Here is a 13,685-nt window from a genome sequence, read left to right as displayed (position 1 = left end):
TCAATGTTAATTAAAGCTGCAAGCAGCATTGATCGGGCCCTCGCATATTGACGCACGTCGAGGGTGCTGGCAGGACTCTGGGTGACGCGGCCGTGCACGAGTTGAACGGTATTTCCTGTGTCGACCAATGGCGTCGACAGGTCATTTTACCAGGTCTTAAGCCTCGATTGTTTTGAGTAGACCTCCGAATACAATCATAACTGTCACCCTGTAAAAATCGACAAAAAACTGAATGTGTGTGAACGCGCTTCAGTGTTCGTAACATGACAGACTGTCGGAGTAAATGCAGGTCGGTTGGTTGTTTGTGCAGCTCTGACAATCACTGCTGAGTGACTCAAAGCTGGAAGAGTCGAGGAGGAATAGGAGAATGTATCGTTCCATGTGGAAAAAATATATATTTACAAAGAAATAAGTCAAAAGGCGAGCCAATGTAGAATAATCGAACATAAATTAGTCTGGGTGCAGTCAGATTATATTAAACAAACTTCACGTTGCATGAAATGACTTTACATTGCGGCCTGTTCCAAATCGAACAAAAACAATTCGATTTACTATTAATTAAACTCCACGTACAAGCGCGATTTGGAAACCTTTTTAATTCAATTTCTGTTCTCCAAGCATCTTAGTTTGCACATATTTAGATCAGAGAAGTCTTTTTCTCATGGTGTGCCCACAAACCCTTTCAATAAGTTCAGTGTTTGGGCCGCTGCCATTATAGAATCCTGCTTACTGCTTTGAGAGTGTCTCCCCTAAATAATTGATATCTTCTGGGTCCAGGCTACAGGGCGAATGACACCAATGACGCTCTCCAGGAAAAGTCGGGGCCCTGTATGCAGCTAGCCGCTTCAATTCCTGTCTTGCAAGTTTATAGAAAAAGAAAGGTGAGGCTGCGAAGAAACAATAGTAGACATGCAAACTTATCAAACTTAGCATACATTCCTCGTCAGCCTGTCCAAATAAATTGGGCAAAGAAAGCTTTAACCACATTAAACTTAGCTTTATTAAATGTCAGGTCTCTGTCAGGAAAAACATTTTTAATCAATGATTTTATTGTTGGGCACAAACTGGACATTTTGTTTTTAACTGAAACTTGGTTAAATCAAGATAACAGTGCAGCTGTTCTTATTGAATCAACACCTCACAACTTCAGTTTCATGAGCGAAACAAGAGCGCATAAGAAAGGAGGTGGAGTTGCTGTTTTATTTAATGATTCTCTTCAATGCAAGCAGATGCCCTTTGGTCATTTTAGTTCTTTTGAATATGTGGCTCTGAATTCCTCTCAAGCTTTATTCCTAAACATTTACAGACCGCCTAAATACTGTGCAACCTTCTTTGATGAGTTTACTGAACTGCTGTCTGTAATCTGTATTGATTTTGACTGTGTTGTTATTGTTGGTGATTTTAATATGCATGTTGATAATCCCCAGGACAGAGAGTCTATAGAACTATGTGGTGTCCTTGATAACTATGATCTGACTCAGCATGTGACAGGACCCACCCACAACAGGGGGTACACTCTGGACCTAATCATCACCAAAGGTGTAAACATTTCCAAGGTTGCTGTGACTGATGTTGCACTCTCTGATCATTTCTGTGTTTTCTTTGAGAGTGCAATCTCCTTGCACACAAATGTCCAAACCAAGGTTGTGACAAAGCGTTACATCTCTGAAAACACCAGTGAACTATTTATTCACAAGTTCTCCTCCACACCAGCCCTCTCTTGCCTCTCAGTCAATGAGCTTGTAGATGGCTTCAATTTTAAAGTTAAAAATATTATTGATGGCATTGCACCCACTAAAGTGAAGGTTGTCTCGGGTAAGCAAAGATCTCCTTGGAGAAATGCTACGTTGGTCAGAATAGAGAAACGAGAGTGTCGGAAAGCTGAGCGCAGGTGGCGAAAAACTAATCTCCAGGTTCACTGTGACATCTATAAAGAGAGACTTCGCAATTATAAACATATACATACAACAACCTCACAACTGAAGCTGCTAAACTGTACTTTCATGCAATGATCCTCCCTCATATCACTTACTGTCTAACCACCTGGTCACACACTCACAACACAACCCTGAAGCCCCTACAGTCCATCTATAAGCAGGCTATCAAGGTACTTGACATCAAGCCCAGACACTACCACATTTGCAACATCTTGCCCAAATACCATCTTCTGTGTTGGGATAGTCTTGTCAAATTCCATAACAGCTGCTTAACCTTTAAAATTCTTAATGGCCTTGCACCTCCCCCGTTGAGCACTTTCATAACACAAAAGACCAATAGCAGACTAACCAGAGCAACAGCTCGCGGGGACCTAGTGGTCCCAGGCAGGAGAAGCAAGTTTAGCCAGCTATCATACTCTGTCACAGCTTCCGTCACCTGGAACACTCTCCCATCACACATAAGACAGAGCACCACATACAGGTTCTTCACACACAACCTCAAAGCCTGGCTCATTAACAACCAGGTGTGTCAGCACTAACAGTCTCATGCCTGCCATGTCCGTATGTAGCCTGCCTGTCTGTCTGCCTGTCTGTCTGCCTGTCTGTCTGTCTGCCTGTCTGTCTGTCTGTCTGTCTGTCTGTCTGTCTGTCTGTCTGTCTGTCTGTCTGCCTGCCTGCCTGCCTGCCTGCCTGTGTCTGCAGGATTGTATTGCACAGCTCTGTTTGCTTGTTTTTGTGTTGTTGTCTTTTTAAACAGTTTTTAAATGTTTAAATGTTTTTAGCGGCTTTTAACACCGTGCCCAGGGACAACGGTTGAAAATTAGCTTTTTTAGCTAACACTGTCACATTTACAGTCATGTTTTTATTAATGTGTGCTGTCGATTAATGTGAACTGTCCCTGTACAAATAAAATCTTAATAATAATTTGGAACTTAGAAATGCAAGGCAGTCATTCTTCTCTGACATCATAACCAAAAACAAGAACAACAAGAACGCGCCTTATTTGCTACCGTCGACAGGCTAACAAACCCTCCAGTGTCGGTAGCTGCTGAGCTCCAATCCACCGGCATGCAATCAATCTGCCTCCTTTTTTACTGACAAAATTCAGAAAATTAGACAAGCAGTCAGTGCCTCCACACCAACCACAGGATATGTGTTGTCCCGATCTCTGAATAACATCCATTCAAATATCATGACACAATTTCATTCAATCGACCGTAGAAGCCTAGAAGACATCATACAACATCTGAAGTCATCCTCCTGCTGCTTGGATATTCTACCAACACACTTTTTCAAAAATATTTCAAACTGCATGACCACTGATCTTTTACATATTGTAAACACATCCCTTCTCTCAGGTGTCTTCCCACAAGCCCTAAAAACTGCAGTTATTAAACCGCTCCTAAAGAAGGCTAGTTTAGACTCCGCAACGATGAAAAATGATAGGCCAATATCAAACCTCCCATTTTTAAGTAAAATAATTGAAAAAGCGGTTTTCCAACAGCTGACCAACTTCTTGGCCGTAAATAACTGCTTTGATGTTTTCCAGTCAGACTTTCGACAGCACCACAGCACTGAAACTGCTCTTTTAAGGTTTTCAACGACATCCACTTAAACATAGACAATGGCAGAAGTTCAGTCTTAGTGTTACTGGATCTCAGTGCTGCATTCGACACGGTCGACCATGCCATACTCCTAGAAAGACTAAACATCTGGGTGGGACTCTGCACAGCACTTAACTGGTTTGAATCCTACTTGAAGGACCGAGAATACTTTGTGTCTGTGGCTGATTACACATCAGAGCTGACTAAAATGACATGTGGTGTTCCCCAAGGTTCAATACTGGGGCCTCTTCTGTTCAACATCTACATGCTTCCACTAGCTCAGATTATGGAAAGCAACAAAGTGTGTTATCATAATTATGCAGACAACACACAAATCTACATAACCATGTCACCAGGGGACTATAATCCCATACAAGGGCTGGGTAACTGCATTGAACAAACCAACAACTGGATGTAACAGAATTTTCTTCAATTAAACAAAGATAAAACAGAAGTAATTGTTTTTGGTACCAAGGACGAACAATTGAAAATCACCGCTCAGCTTCAGTCACTGATGTTAAAACCCACAAACCAAGCCAGAAATCTAGGTGTAGTTATGGATTCAGACCTCAACCTGAACAGCCATATCAAGACAATTACAAAATCAGCCTCCTATCACCTGAAGAATATATCAAGGATTAGAGGACTTATGTCTCAACAGGATGTGTAAAACTTGTCCACGCATTTATCTTCAGCAGACTGGACTACTGTAACGGTGTGTTTACAGGTCTCTGTAAAAAGTCCGTCAGAAAGCTGCAGCTGATTCAGAACGCTGCAGCTCGAGTCCTCACTAAGACCAGGAGGGTGGATCACATCACTCCAGTTCTGAGGTCTTTGCAGTGGCTTCCTGTCCAACAAAGAATTTACTTTAAAATCCTGCTGTTGGTTTACAAAGCACTGAATGGTTTAGGGCCAAAATACATCTCTGATCTGCTGCTACCTTATGAACCATCCCGACCCCTCAGGTCGTCTGGGACCGGTCTACTTCCTGTTCCCAGAGTCAGAACTAAACATGGAGAAGCAGCGTTCAGTTTTTCTGCTCCACATATCTGGAACAAAGTCCAGAAAGCTGCAGGTCTGCTGAGACCCTCAGCTCATTTAAATCAAGATTGAAGACTTTTCTGTTTGCTGCTGCCTTTAACTGAACCACATTCAATTAATATATTAATCAATTTCCTGCATTTTACTACTGCATTTTATTTCTTACACTGTTTTTTAATTATTTTTGAAATCTCCTTTTCTATTGCCTTGTGTTTTGATGCTTTTAATGGTTTTATGTGAAGCACTTTGAATTACCTTGTTGTTGAAATGTGCTATACAAATAAACTTGCCTTGCCTTGCCTTACGTCCGTGGTTGCCAGTAGGTGGCGCTATGGCTATGAGTTAATATTGGCATGCAGAAGTCCTAAAGCCATGACAGTCAACAAGCATGTCAAGTTTGGGACAGTTTTGACAAAGTACAGTCGAGTTACAACAGCTTGATGGATGATGGTGAACCTTGTAAAATGGCTGCCACGCCAAGTCCATGTTGTGCAATGAAACCTAAAGCTTTCAGTAACTTTTATTCACTAAGGTCTTTAGATTGTTCTGACGAAATTCGAAGCTGATCTGATTAATTCCCTAGGAGGAGTTCATAGTACAGCACCTGGAAATGGAAAAAAAAAACACAAGAAATTCAAACAAAATTGCTGACTTCTGGTCAGGTTTAGAGCATGGAACCCGAGACATTTTTAAAGTTTAGATGTGATACATGAGTTTACCAAATTTTATACATCTAGGTGAAACGTACTGCGAGGGCTGCATCATATAAATATTGTAGGGGGCGCTATCGAGCCGATTTGTCCCTCTGAACCAATAAAATCATATTATCGAACTACATTTTGGGCTTTAAATCTGCGTGCCAAGTTTGCTTATGTTTCGAGCATTTATAGCCTCTCAAAAACACCTTAGTTTTTCAAGGCGAAGACTGAGTCGCCACGGCAACGGCGTTCGACGAAACATCAAAAGCTTCATGAACTGGCATTATGAACTTCTTACATTTGTGTGTAACTAACTTGATGTTCATATAATTGACCTACTAAGAGAAACAAGTCAAAGTATAAAGACTTTAACTTCCTGTTACCAATCTTCACAATGAAGCATTATCAAGGTCTTAAGACTTTTCTGAAAAAATGTTAGAGGGATCTGATTAATCTGTGAGGAGCAGGATGTCAAAGTACACAACTAACAACTTCCGGTTGCCACTAGGTGGCGCTATCACTATGATTCTAAATGATCATATAGATGTGTTCTGGGTCAGGATGTTATGACATATGAGAGATTTGGAGCAGATTAGACAATATGCAGCCGAGTTACAACAACTTCCTGTTTCATGGCGAATGGTGTTTTTTTGACGCCACGCCACGGCCACATAGTTCGATAACTTTTTGATCTTTGAGTAACTTTTCACTGCCAAGGTCTCAAGAGCATACTAGCCGAATCTGAAGTCAATCGGGTTAAATCTCGAGGAGTTCCGTAAAGTAGAGCTCCTTGAAATGGTCCAAAAATGTCATCAAATTCAAAATGGCTGATTCGTGTTTGGTTTGGGATAAATTCAAAGAGGATTTTTTTGTACGTCTCATCACGATCCACATACCTACCAAATGTCATACAGCTTGGTGAAACCTAATGTTGGGGCTACTCAATAGGAGGCGATATCGAGCCAATATTTCATTCATTGGACACCCCAATCAGACTGCAATTTTCGCAAATTCTGTCTTGCGTGCAAAATTTCAAAATGTTTCCAGTATCCCAAGCACCTCCTTTTTGCAATGAAACTGGTACAATAATAATGACAATAAACATTACAATAACAATAGGTCCTCCGCTCCGACTACGGTGGTACTCGGGCCCTAATAATAATAATAATAGTAACATCAATAATATCAATAATAATAGTAACATTCATATTAATATCAATAATAACAACAATGATAATAATGACAATAACATCTAAAGAAGCAAATGAGCTTGTTAGTACTTTTATGTGTTCTGGAGTATTTTCGTAGTGTGGTGTTTGTACTTTTACCTGTTATAAAATATACATTGTGTGTTTCCAGAGTTAGACATTGTTTCTAGAGTTGGACATTGTGTGTTTGTAGAGTTGGACATTGTGTGTTTGTAGAGTTGGACATTGTTTCTAGAGTTGGACATTGTTTCTAGTGTTGGACATTGTTTGTGTCTAGTGTTGGACATTGTTTGTTTCTAGAGTTGGACATTGTGTGTTTTTTAGAGTTGGACATTGTTTCTAGTGTTGGACATTGTTTGTTTCTAGAGTTGGACATTGTTTCTAGTGTTGGACATTGTTTGTTTCCAGAGTTAGACATTGTTTCTAGAGTTGGACATTGTGTGTTTGTAGAGTTGGACATTGTGTGTTTGTAGAGTTGGACATTGTTTCTAGAGTTGGACATTGTTTCTAGAGTTGGACATTGTTTCTAGAGTTAGACATTGTTTCTAGTGTTGGACATTGTTTGTGTCTAGTGTTGGACATTGTTTGTTTCTAGAGTTGGACATTGTGTGTTTTTTAGAGTTGGACATTGTTTCTAGTGTTGGACATTGTTTGTTTCCAGAGTTAGACATTGTTTCTAGAGTTGGACATTGTGTGTTTGTAGAGTTGGACATTGTGTGTTTGTAGAGTTGGACATTGTTTCTAGAGTTGGACATTGTTTCTAGAGTTGGACATTGTTTCTAGAGTTGGACATTGTTTCTAGTGTTGGACATTGTTTGTGTCTAGTGTTGGACATTGTTTGTTTCTAGTGTTGGACATTGTTTGTGTCTAGTGTTGGACATTGTTTGTTTCTAGAGTTGGACATTGTGTGTTTTTTAGAGTTGGACATTGTTTCTAGTGTTGGACATTGTTTGTTTCTAGAGTTGGACATTGTTTGTTTCTAGAGTTGGACATTGTTTCTAGTATTGGACATTGTTTGTTTCTAGAGTTGGACATTGTTTGTTTCTAGAGTTGGACATTGTTTCTAGTATTGGACATTGTTTGTTTCTAGAGTTGGACATTGTTTCTAGTATTGGACATTGTTTGTTTCTAGAGTTGGACATTGTTTCTAGTATTGGACATTGTTTGTTTCTAGAGTTGGACATTGTTTCTAGAGTTGGACATTGTTTCTAGTATTGGACATTGTTTGTTTCTAGAATTGGACATTGTGTGTTTTTTAGAGTTGGACATTGTTTCTAGTATTGGACATTGTTTGTTTCTAGAGTTGGACATTGTTGAGCTCTAGGAAGTGGAGTCTCCTCAGGGAGGAAACATTAGGAACAGCAGGTCACGGTTCAGTGTCGGTGTCCTTCTCGTCCGGCCCTCCCTCTGTTTCCTGTCCAGCTCCATTAAAACGACTTGCAGACAATCTTATCAACCTTCACCCGTCACGCACGCACACACACACACGCACGCACACGCACACACATGCGCACGCACGCGCACACACGTACACACGCACGCACGCACACACACGTGCACACGCACGCACGCACACACACGTGCACGCCCACACACAAACACACACACACGTACACACACACACACACAAACACACACACACACGCCACACTCACACACACACAGACACACTCACACACACACACACGTACACACACACACGCACACACACAAAGACGATGAAATCTCTCTGAGGTATGTTATAGATATATAAAAAATCCCCCCCGCCCTTCTGTTTCGTCTCAGATCCGGTCCGCCCGGCTCGGTTGGACGTGCAGCTGGACCAGGTTCAGGCGCAGTATAAAGGCCAGTCTGTGGTCCACGGTGGTTCTCCAGGTCTGCGGGTATCCTGGTCTCGTTCTGCAGGTCACGTGGACTGGTATGATGTGACTCTGGAGGACTCCAGCTCCGGAACCACGCTCAGGACCAGAATCATGGGCTCTGCAATCCCCCAGTCTGGTTTCAGCTCTCTGGTCCCCGGGACTCTGTACAACGTCAGTGTGGTGGCTTCAGCCGGGAGCAAGAGCGCTCCACCTGTCCACAGGACAGCATCTACAGGTGAGACACATCTCATTTTACTGAGTATTCATTGAGCCTATTTTTGTTTTATTTGTTAGAACATTTTATTTTTTTTTATCATTTTTCACCTAGCCAAAGCTATTTATTGTTTACTTTGAATGATTGATGTATTTTCTTAGGGCTGTTTGAATCTGTATGAAAGGTGCTTTATAACTACAGCTGAGTTGAACCACAGCAGATGAGTTCAGGTCAGAGCAGATTCATGACAACCTTCTCCGTCCTCCAGCTCCGTCGTCTGTCCTCGGCCTGCAGGTGGCGTCTTCGTCCTCAGACGGCCTCCATGTTTCCTGGACAGTCGGTCCGGGTCGAACCGAGCGATTCAGGGTTCTGCTGATGGATCCGGACCGGGTTCTGTTGAAGAACGTCACTCTGCCGAACACCGTGACCTCCGCTGAGCTGGACGGCCTGCAGCCCGGCACCCTGTACATCATCACCGTGGTAACAGAGGCCGTTGGCCTGACGAGTGCCGCCTCCGAACAGGTGGTCACAGGTAGATATACCTTTATATATGATGTACAGGTAGATATACCTTTATATATTATATATATATATATATATATATATACATATAATATATAATATATATATATATACATTATATATATATACATATAATATATAATATATATAATAATCTGACATAAACCTCTCACTTTATTAATCTAACTGAAACCTCCCTCAGTTCATTTCTTCCTAAAGTGAAGACAATAAATAAATAAAACAGTACATTTACAATGTACTGTAAATACTATTTATACCTATAATCTACCCCCCCCCCCCCCCCCCCCCATTGCAGTCCCAGCAATGGTCTCAGATCTAAGGTTGGACAACAACAACAGCTCAGATAGTCTGCAGGCCTCCTGGCGGTCACCTGAAGGTGGTGTGGACGTCTACCTGTTGACCCTTTCGGCTTTGGACTCGACCCCCCAGGAGCGCCGTCTGCATCCCAACGTCACCCGTGTGGTCTTTGATGGTCTGACCCCTGGTCACAGCTATCAGCTGAGTATCAGGACCACCGCTGGAGGACAGAGCTCAGAGACCAGGACCAGCGGCAGGACAGGTACATGTTTTAAACACCAGGACACCATGAACCTTTATCCTTAGTACAGGTTCATGCAGTCAGTCTGTAGTCTTTGTTTTAATGATAGTTCCCCGTCACGTTTCAGTCTGTAGTCTTTGTGTTAATGATAGTTCCCCGTCACGTTTCAGTCTGTAGTCTTTGTGTTAATGATAGTTCCCCGTCACGTTTCAGTCTGTAGTCTTTGTGTTAATGATAGTTCCCCGTCACGTTTCAGTCTGTAGTCTTTGTTTTAATGATAGTTCCCCATCATGGTTCAGTCAGTTGTCTTTGTTTTAATGATAGTTCCCCATCACGTTTCAGTCTGTAGTCTTTGTTTTAATGATAGTTCCCCGTCACGGTTCAGTTTGTAGTCTTTGTTTTAATGATAGTTCCCCATCACATTTCAGTCTGTAGTCTTTGTTTTAATGATAGTTCCCCGTCACGTTTCAGTCTGTAGTCTTTGTTTTAATGATAGTTCCCCGTCACGTTTCAGTCTGTAGTCTTTGTTTTAATGATAGTTCCCCGTCACGTTTCAGTCTGTAGTCTTTGTTTTAATGATAGTTCCCCATCACGTTTCAGTCTGTAGTCTTTGTTTTAATGATAGTTCCCCGTCACGTTTCAGTCTGTAGTCTTTGTTTTAATGATAGTTCCCCGTCATGTTTCAGTCTGTAGTCTTTGTTTTAATGATAGTTCCCCGTCACGTTTCAGTCTGTAGTCTTTGTTTTAATGATAGTTCCCCGTCACGTTTCAGTCTGTAGTCTTTGTTTTAATGATAGTTCCCCGTCACGTTTCAGTCTGTAGTCTTTGTTTTAATGATAGTTCCCCGTCACGTTTCAGTCTGTAGTCTTTGTTTTAATGATAGTTCCCCGTCACATTTCAGTCTGTAGTCTTTGTTTTAATGATAGTTCCCCGTCACGTTTCAGTCTGTAGTCTTTGTTTTAATGATAGTTCCCCGTCACGTTTCAGTCTGTAGTCTTTGTTTTAATGATAGTTCCCCGTCACGTTTCAGTCTGTAGTCTTTGTTTTAATGATAGTTCCCCATCATGTTTCAGTCTGTAGTCTTTGTTTTAATGATAGTTCCCCGTCACGTTTCAGTCTGTAGTCTTTGTTTTAATGATAGTTCCCCATCACATTTCAGTCTGTAGTCTTTGTTTTAATGATAGTTCCCAGTCACGTTTCAGTCTGTAGTCTTTGTTTTAATGATAGTTCCCCATCATGTTTCAGTCTGTAGTCTTTGTTTTAATGATAGTTCCCCGTCATGTTTCAGTCCCTCAGCCGGTGTCATCTCTCTCCATGACGCCCCTCAGTGACAGCAGGACTCTGAGGTTCAGCTGGTCGCCCCCCAGAGGAGACTGGGAGAACTACAGCGTCCTGCTGAGGGATGGCTCGGTGGTTCTGGTGAACCAGACCATCAGCAAACTGAGCAGACAGCACCTCTTCTCTCTCCCCAGTCTGGTGCCGGGTAGACTCTACGGGGCAGAGGTGACGGTTCACAGCGGCATTCTGGGTAACACGGCTCGCTGCCACGGACAACTCGGTGAGTTCACATTCACACCTTCTGTTATCTTTAAGGTTGTTCGTCAGAAACAACACAAATAAGTTATAAATTACATTATTGATTCTTATATCAAATAATATTAATATATTAATTGTAATAATAATTAGTTATTATACGTCCCTGCAGCCCCTCGTCCCGTCCAGCAGCTGCTCGTCCGTCACGCTGATGAAACCACTGTGAGTGTCTTCTGGAGTCCACCGGTCGGTGAGTGGGACGGCTTCACTGTGGTCCTCAGACAGGTGGACCCCGCCACCGTTGTGGCTCAGAGGATCCTCTCCATTGAGGCCAGAGAGTGCACCTTTAACACCCTGATCTCAGCACGCCTTTACGCCGTCACTGTGACGACCAACAGTGGTAACCTGACCAGCTCCACCTCTGTGACCGCTTGGACCAGTACGTCTGATTCATTAGTCCGGCTCCAACACCCAACCAGTCAGCCACCAGTTCAAACTGTGTTTGTCTCACTTTGTTTCTAGTTTATTGTAAAAGAATCTGCAGGGTATCAAACCACCGAGCTGATTGCTGGGACACAAAGATGGAGTCGGTAACGTGTTCCTGTGTCCTCTCAGGCCCGGCTCAGGTCTCCAGGCTGCAGGTCTCAAACCTCGGCAGCACCGACAGCCTGCAGACGCACTGGGGTCGAGCCTCCGGAGACCTGGACTCGTACCGCGTCCTGCTGGTCCAGGACAGCAGCATCATCAAGAACGAGAGCGTGCGGGCCGACGCCACCGGCATCAGCTTCCAGAGTCTGAGACCCGGAACTCTGTACCGGGTGGTGTTGACCAGCATCAGAGCCGGACATACCTCCAGACAGAGTGTAGCAGAGGGACGCACGGGTGAGACTTCATGGTGTTTTTCTTAAATATGAATGATATATGTATCTATTTATTCATCTATTTATTTATTTCATTATCTATTCATTTATTTATTTCATTCATTTTGAATCTATTCATTTATTTATATATCTCTTTATTTTATTATATATTCATGTATTTGTTAATTTCATTATTTATATAATCATTTCTTTCTTTATTAATTTATCGTGTGTGTTAATCTAACAGGATATTATTGAAAAGCAGGAATTTGTCAGGAATTTTCAGGAAGTGTTGACAACAACAGAAGAAGTGAGACTTCCTGTCAGGAGGAACTTCATTGTTAAATTACACCCAGTGGCGGCTGGTCAATCGAGGGCCATGGGGCATGGCCCCACCTTGAGCCACACAAAAAAAATAATAATTATAATAATCATAAATTATACAAATTGTCAATATTTGTGTTTTTGAACTATGGAATGTACCCAGTAATGTGTGTAAAATATGATATCTGTGCAAAATATATGCTTTTCCTGCTCGTGCTCTCCTCCTGTGTGCTCTCTGCTCGTGCTCTCTGTCTGTGTAGACACTCTGAGAACGCGCAGCTTGAGGGGCCTGATCGTTTTGGCCCAAAAGAGGCGGGTCTATGAAGCAGTTTAGCCAATTGCTGATTCAAGATATAAATGAGTGACATACAATTGAGCCAATCAGCGCCCTCAAATAGATTCAGTGTGGGGCAGAACGATCAGACCCCCTCGCTGCGCGTTCTCGTCAGGAGAAGTCTCTACAGGCGAGCGCTCCTCCTCCAAGACCCGTTTGAGAGGAGAACTTTGAGGAGATTCTGCAGCCAAAGAGCTGATATCAGATCAGCCTGACCTCACAATCAGACAGCAGACTCGCGGGAAAGGGAAGCAGTACATGAAGCTTCTGTACCAGCTGAACACCAGACAGGTTAGCTAGCTGCATGACGTCATGCTAATCATTTATTTAGCTTTTTAAAACAACGGGGACGGATCCAGCACGGACAGTTAGGGAGTGAGGGATGAGGAGGTAAGGAAACATGAGAACACCAGGGTAGGGAGTGAGGGATGAGGAGGTTAGGAAACATGAGAACACCAGGGTAGGGAGTGAGGGATGAGGAGGTAAGGAAACATGAGAACAGCAGGGTAGGGAGTGAGGGATGAGGAGGTAAGGAAACATGAGAACACCAGGGTAGGGAGTGAGGGATGAGGAGGTAAGGAAACATGAGAACACCAGGGTAGGGAGTGAGGGATGAGGAGGTAAGGAAACATGAGAACACCAGGGTAGGGAGTGAGGGATGAGGAAGTAAGGAAACATGAGAACACCAGGGTAGGGAGTGAGGGATGAGGAGGTAAGGAAACATGAGAACACCAGGGTAGGGAGTGAGGGATGAGGAGGTAAGGAAACATGAGAACACCAGGGTAGGGAGTGAGGGATGAGGAGGTAAGGAAACATGAGAACATCAGGGTAGGGAGTGAGGGATGAGGAGGTAAGGAAACATGAGAACACCAGGACACACATGGAGATCTCTGTCAAGCTACATATTGGGCAAAGTCAGTGGTGGGCCGTGCATTTTATACCTGGGCCTTCACTGCTGTCCTTGCAGCTGAAATACCACCTTATAACCA

The 13,685-nt window shown here is 42.8% G+C and overlaps 1 protein-coding gene across 2 annotated transcripts in view; it reads left to right on the top strand.

Moving 5' to 3' along the window:
* Window positions 1–13,685, top strand: part of ptprbl (protein tyrosine phosphatase receptor type B, like) — a 78,962-nt gene that overhangs the window by 275 nt on the left and 65,002 nt on the right. For both annotated transcript variants that reach the window (XM_079271441.1, XM_079271440.1), the window contains exons 2-7: window positions 8,274–8,585; window positions 8,833–9,096; window positions 9,403–9,666; window positions 10,934–11,203; window positions 11,351–11,617; window positions 11,794–12,060. In XM_079271441.1, coding sequence (XP_079127567.1) covers window positions 8,274–8,585; window positions 8,833–9,096; window positions 9,403–9,666; window positions 10,934–11,203; window positions 11,351–11,617; window positions 11,794–12,060 — 1,644 coding nt within the window. The remainder of the gene's footprint in view (window positions 1–8,273; window positions 8,586–8,832; window positions 9,097–9,402; window positions 9,667–10,933; window positions 11,204–11,350; window positions 11,618–11,793; window positions 12,061–13,685) is intronic.

Source organism: Melanostigma gelatinosum (genome assembly GCF_949748355.1).
Source record: "Melanostigma gelatinosum genome assembly, chromosome: 1".
Lineage (NCBI taxonomy): Eukaryota > Metazoa > Chordata > Actinopteri > Perciformes > Zoarcidae > Melanostigma > Melanostigma gelatinosum.
This window is presented reverse-complemented; position numbering and strand designations above follow the sequence as displayed.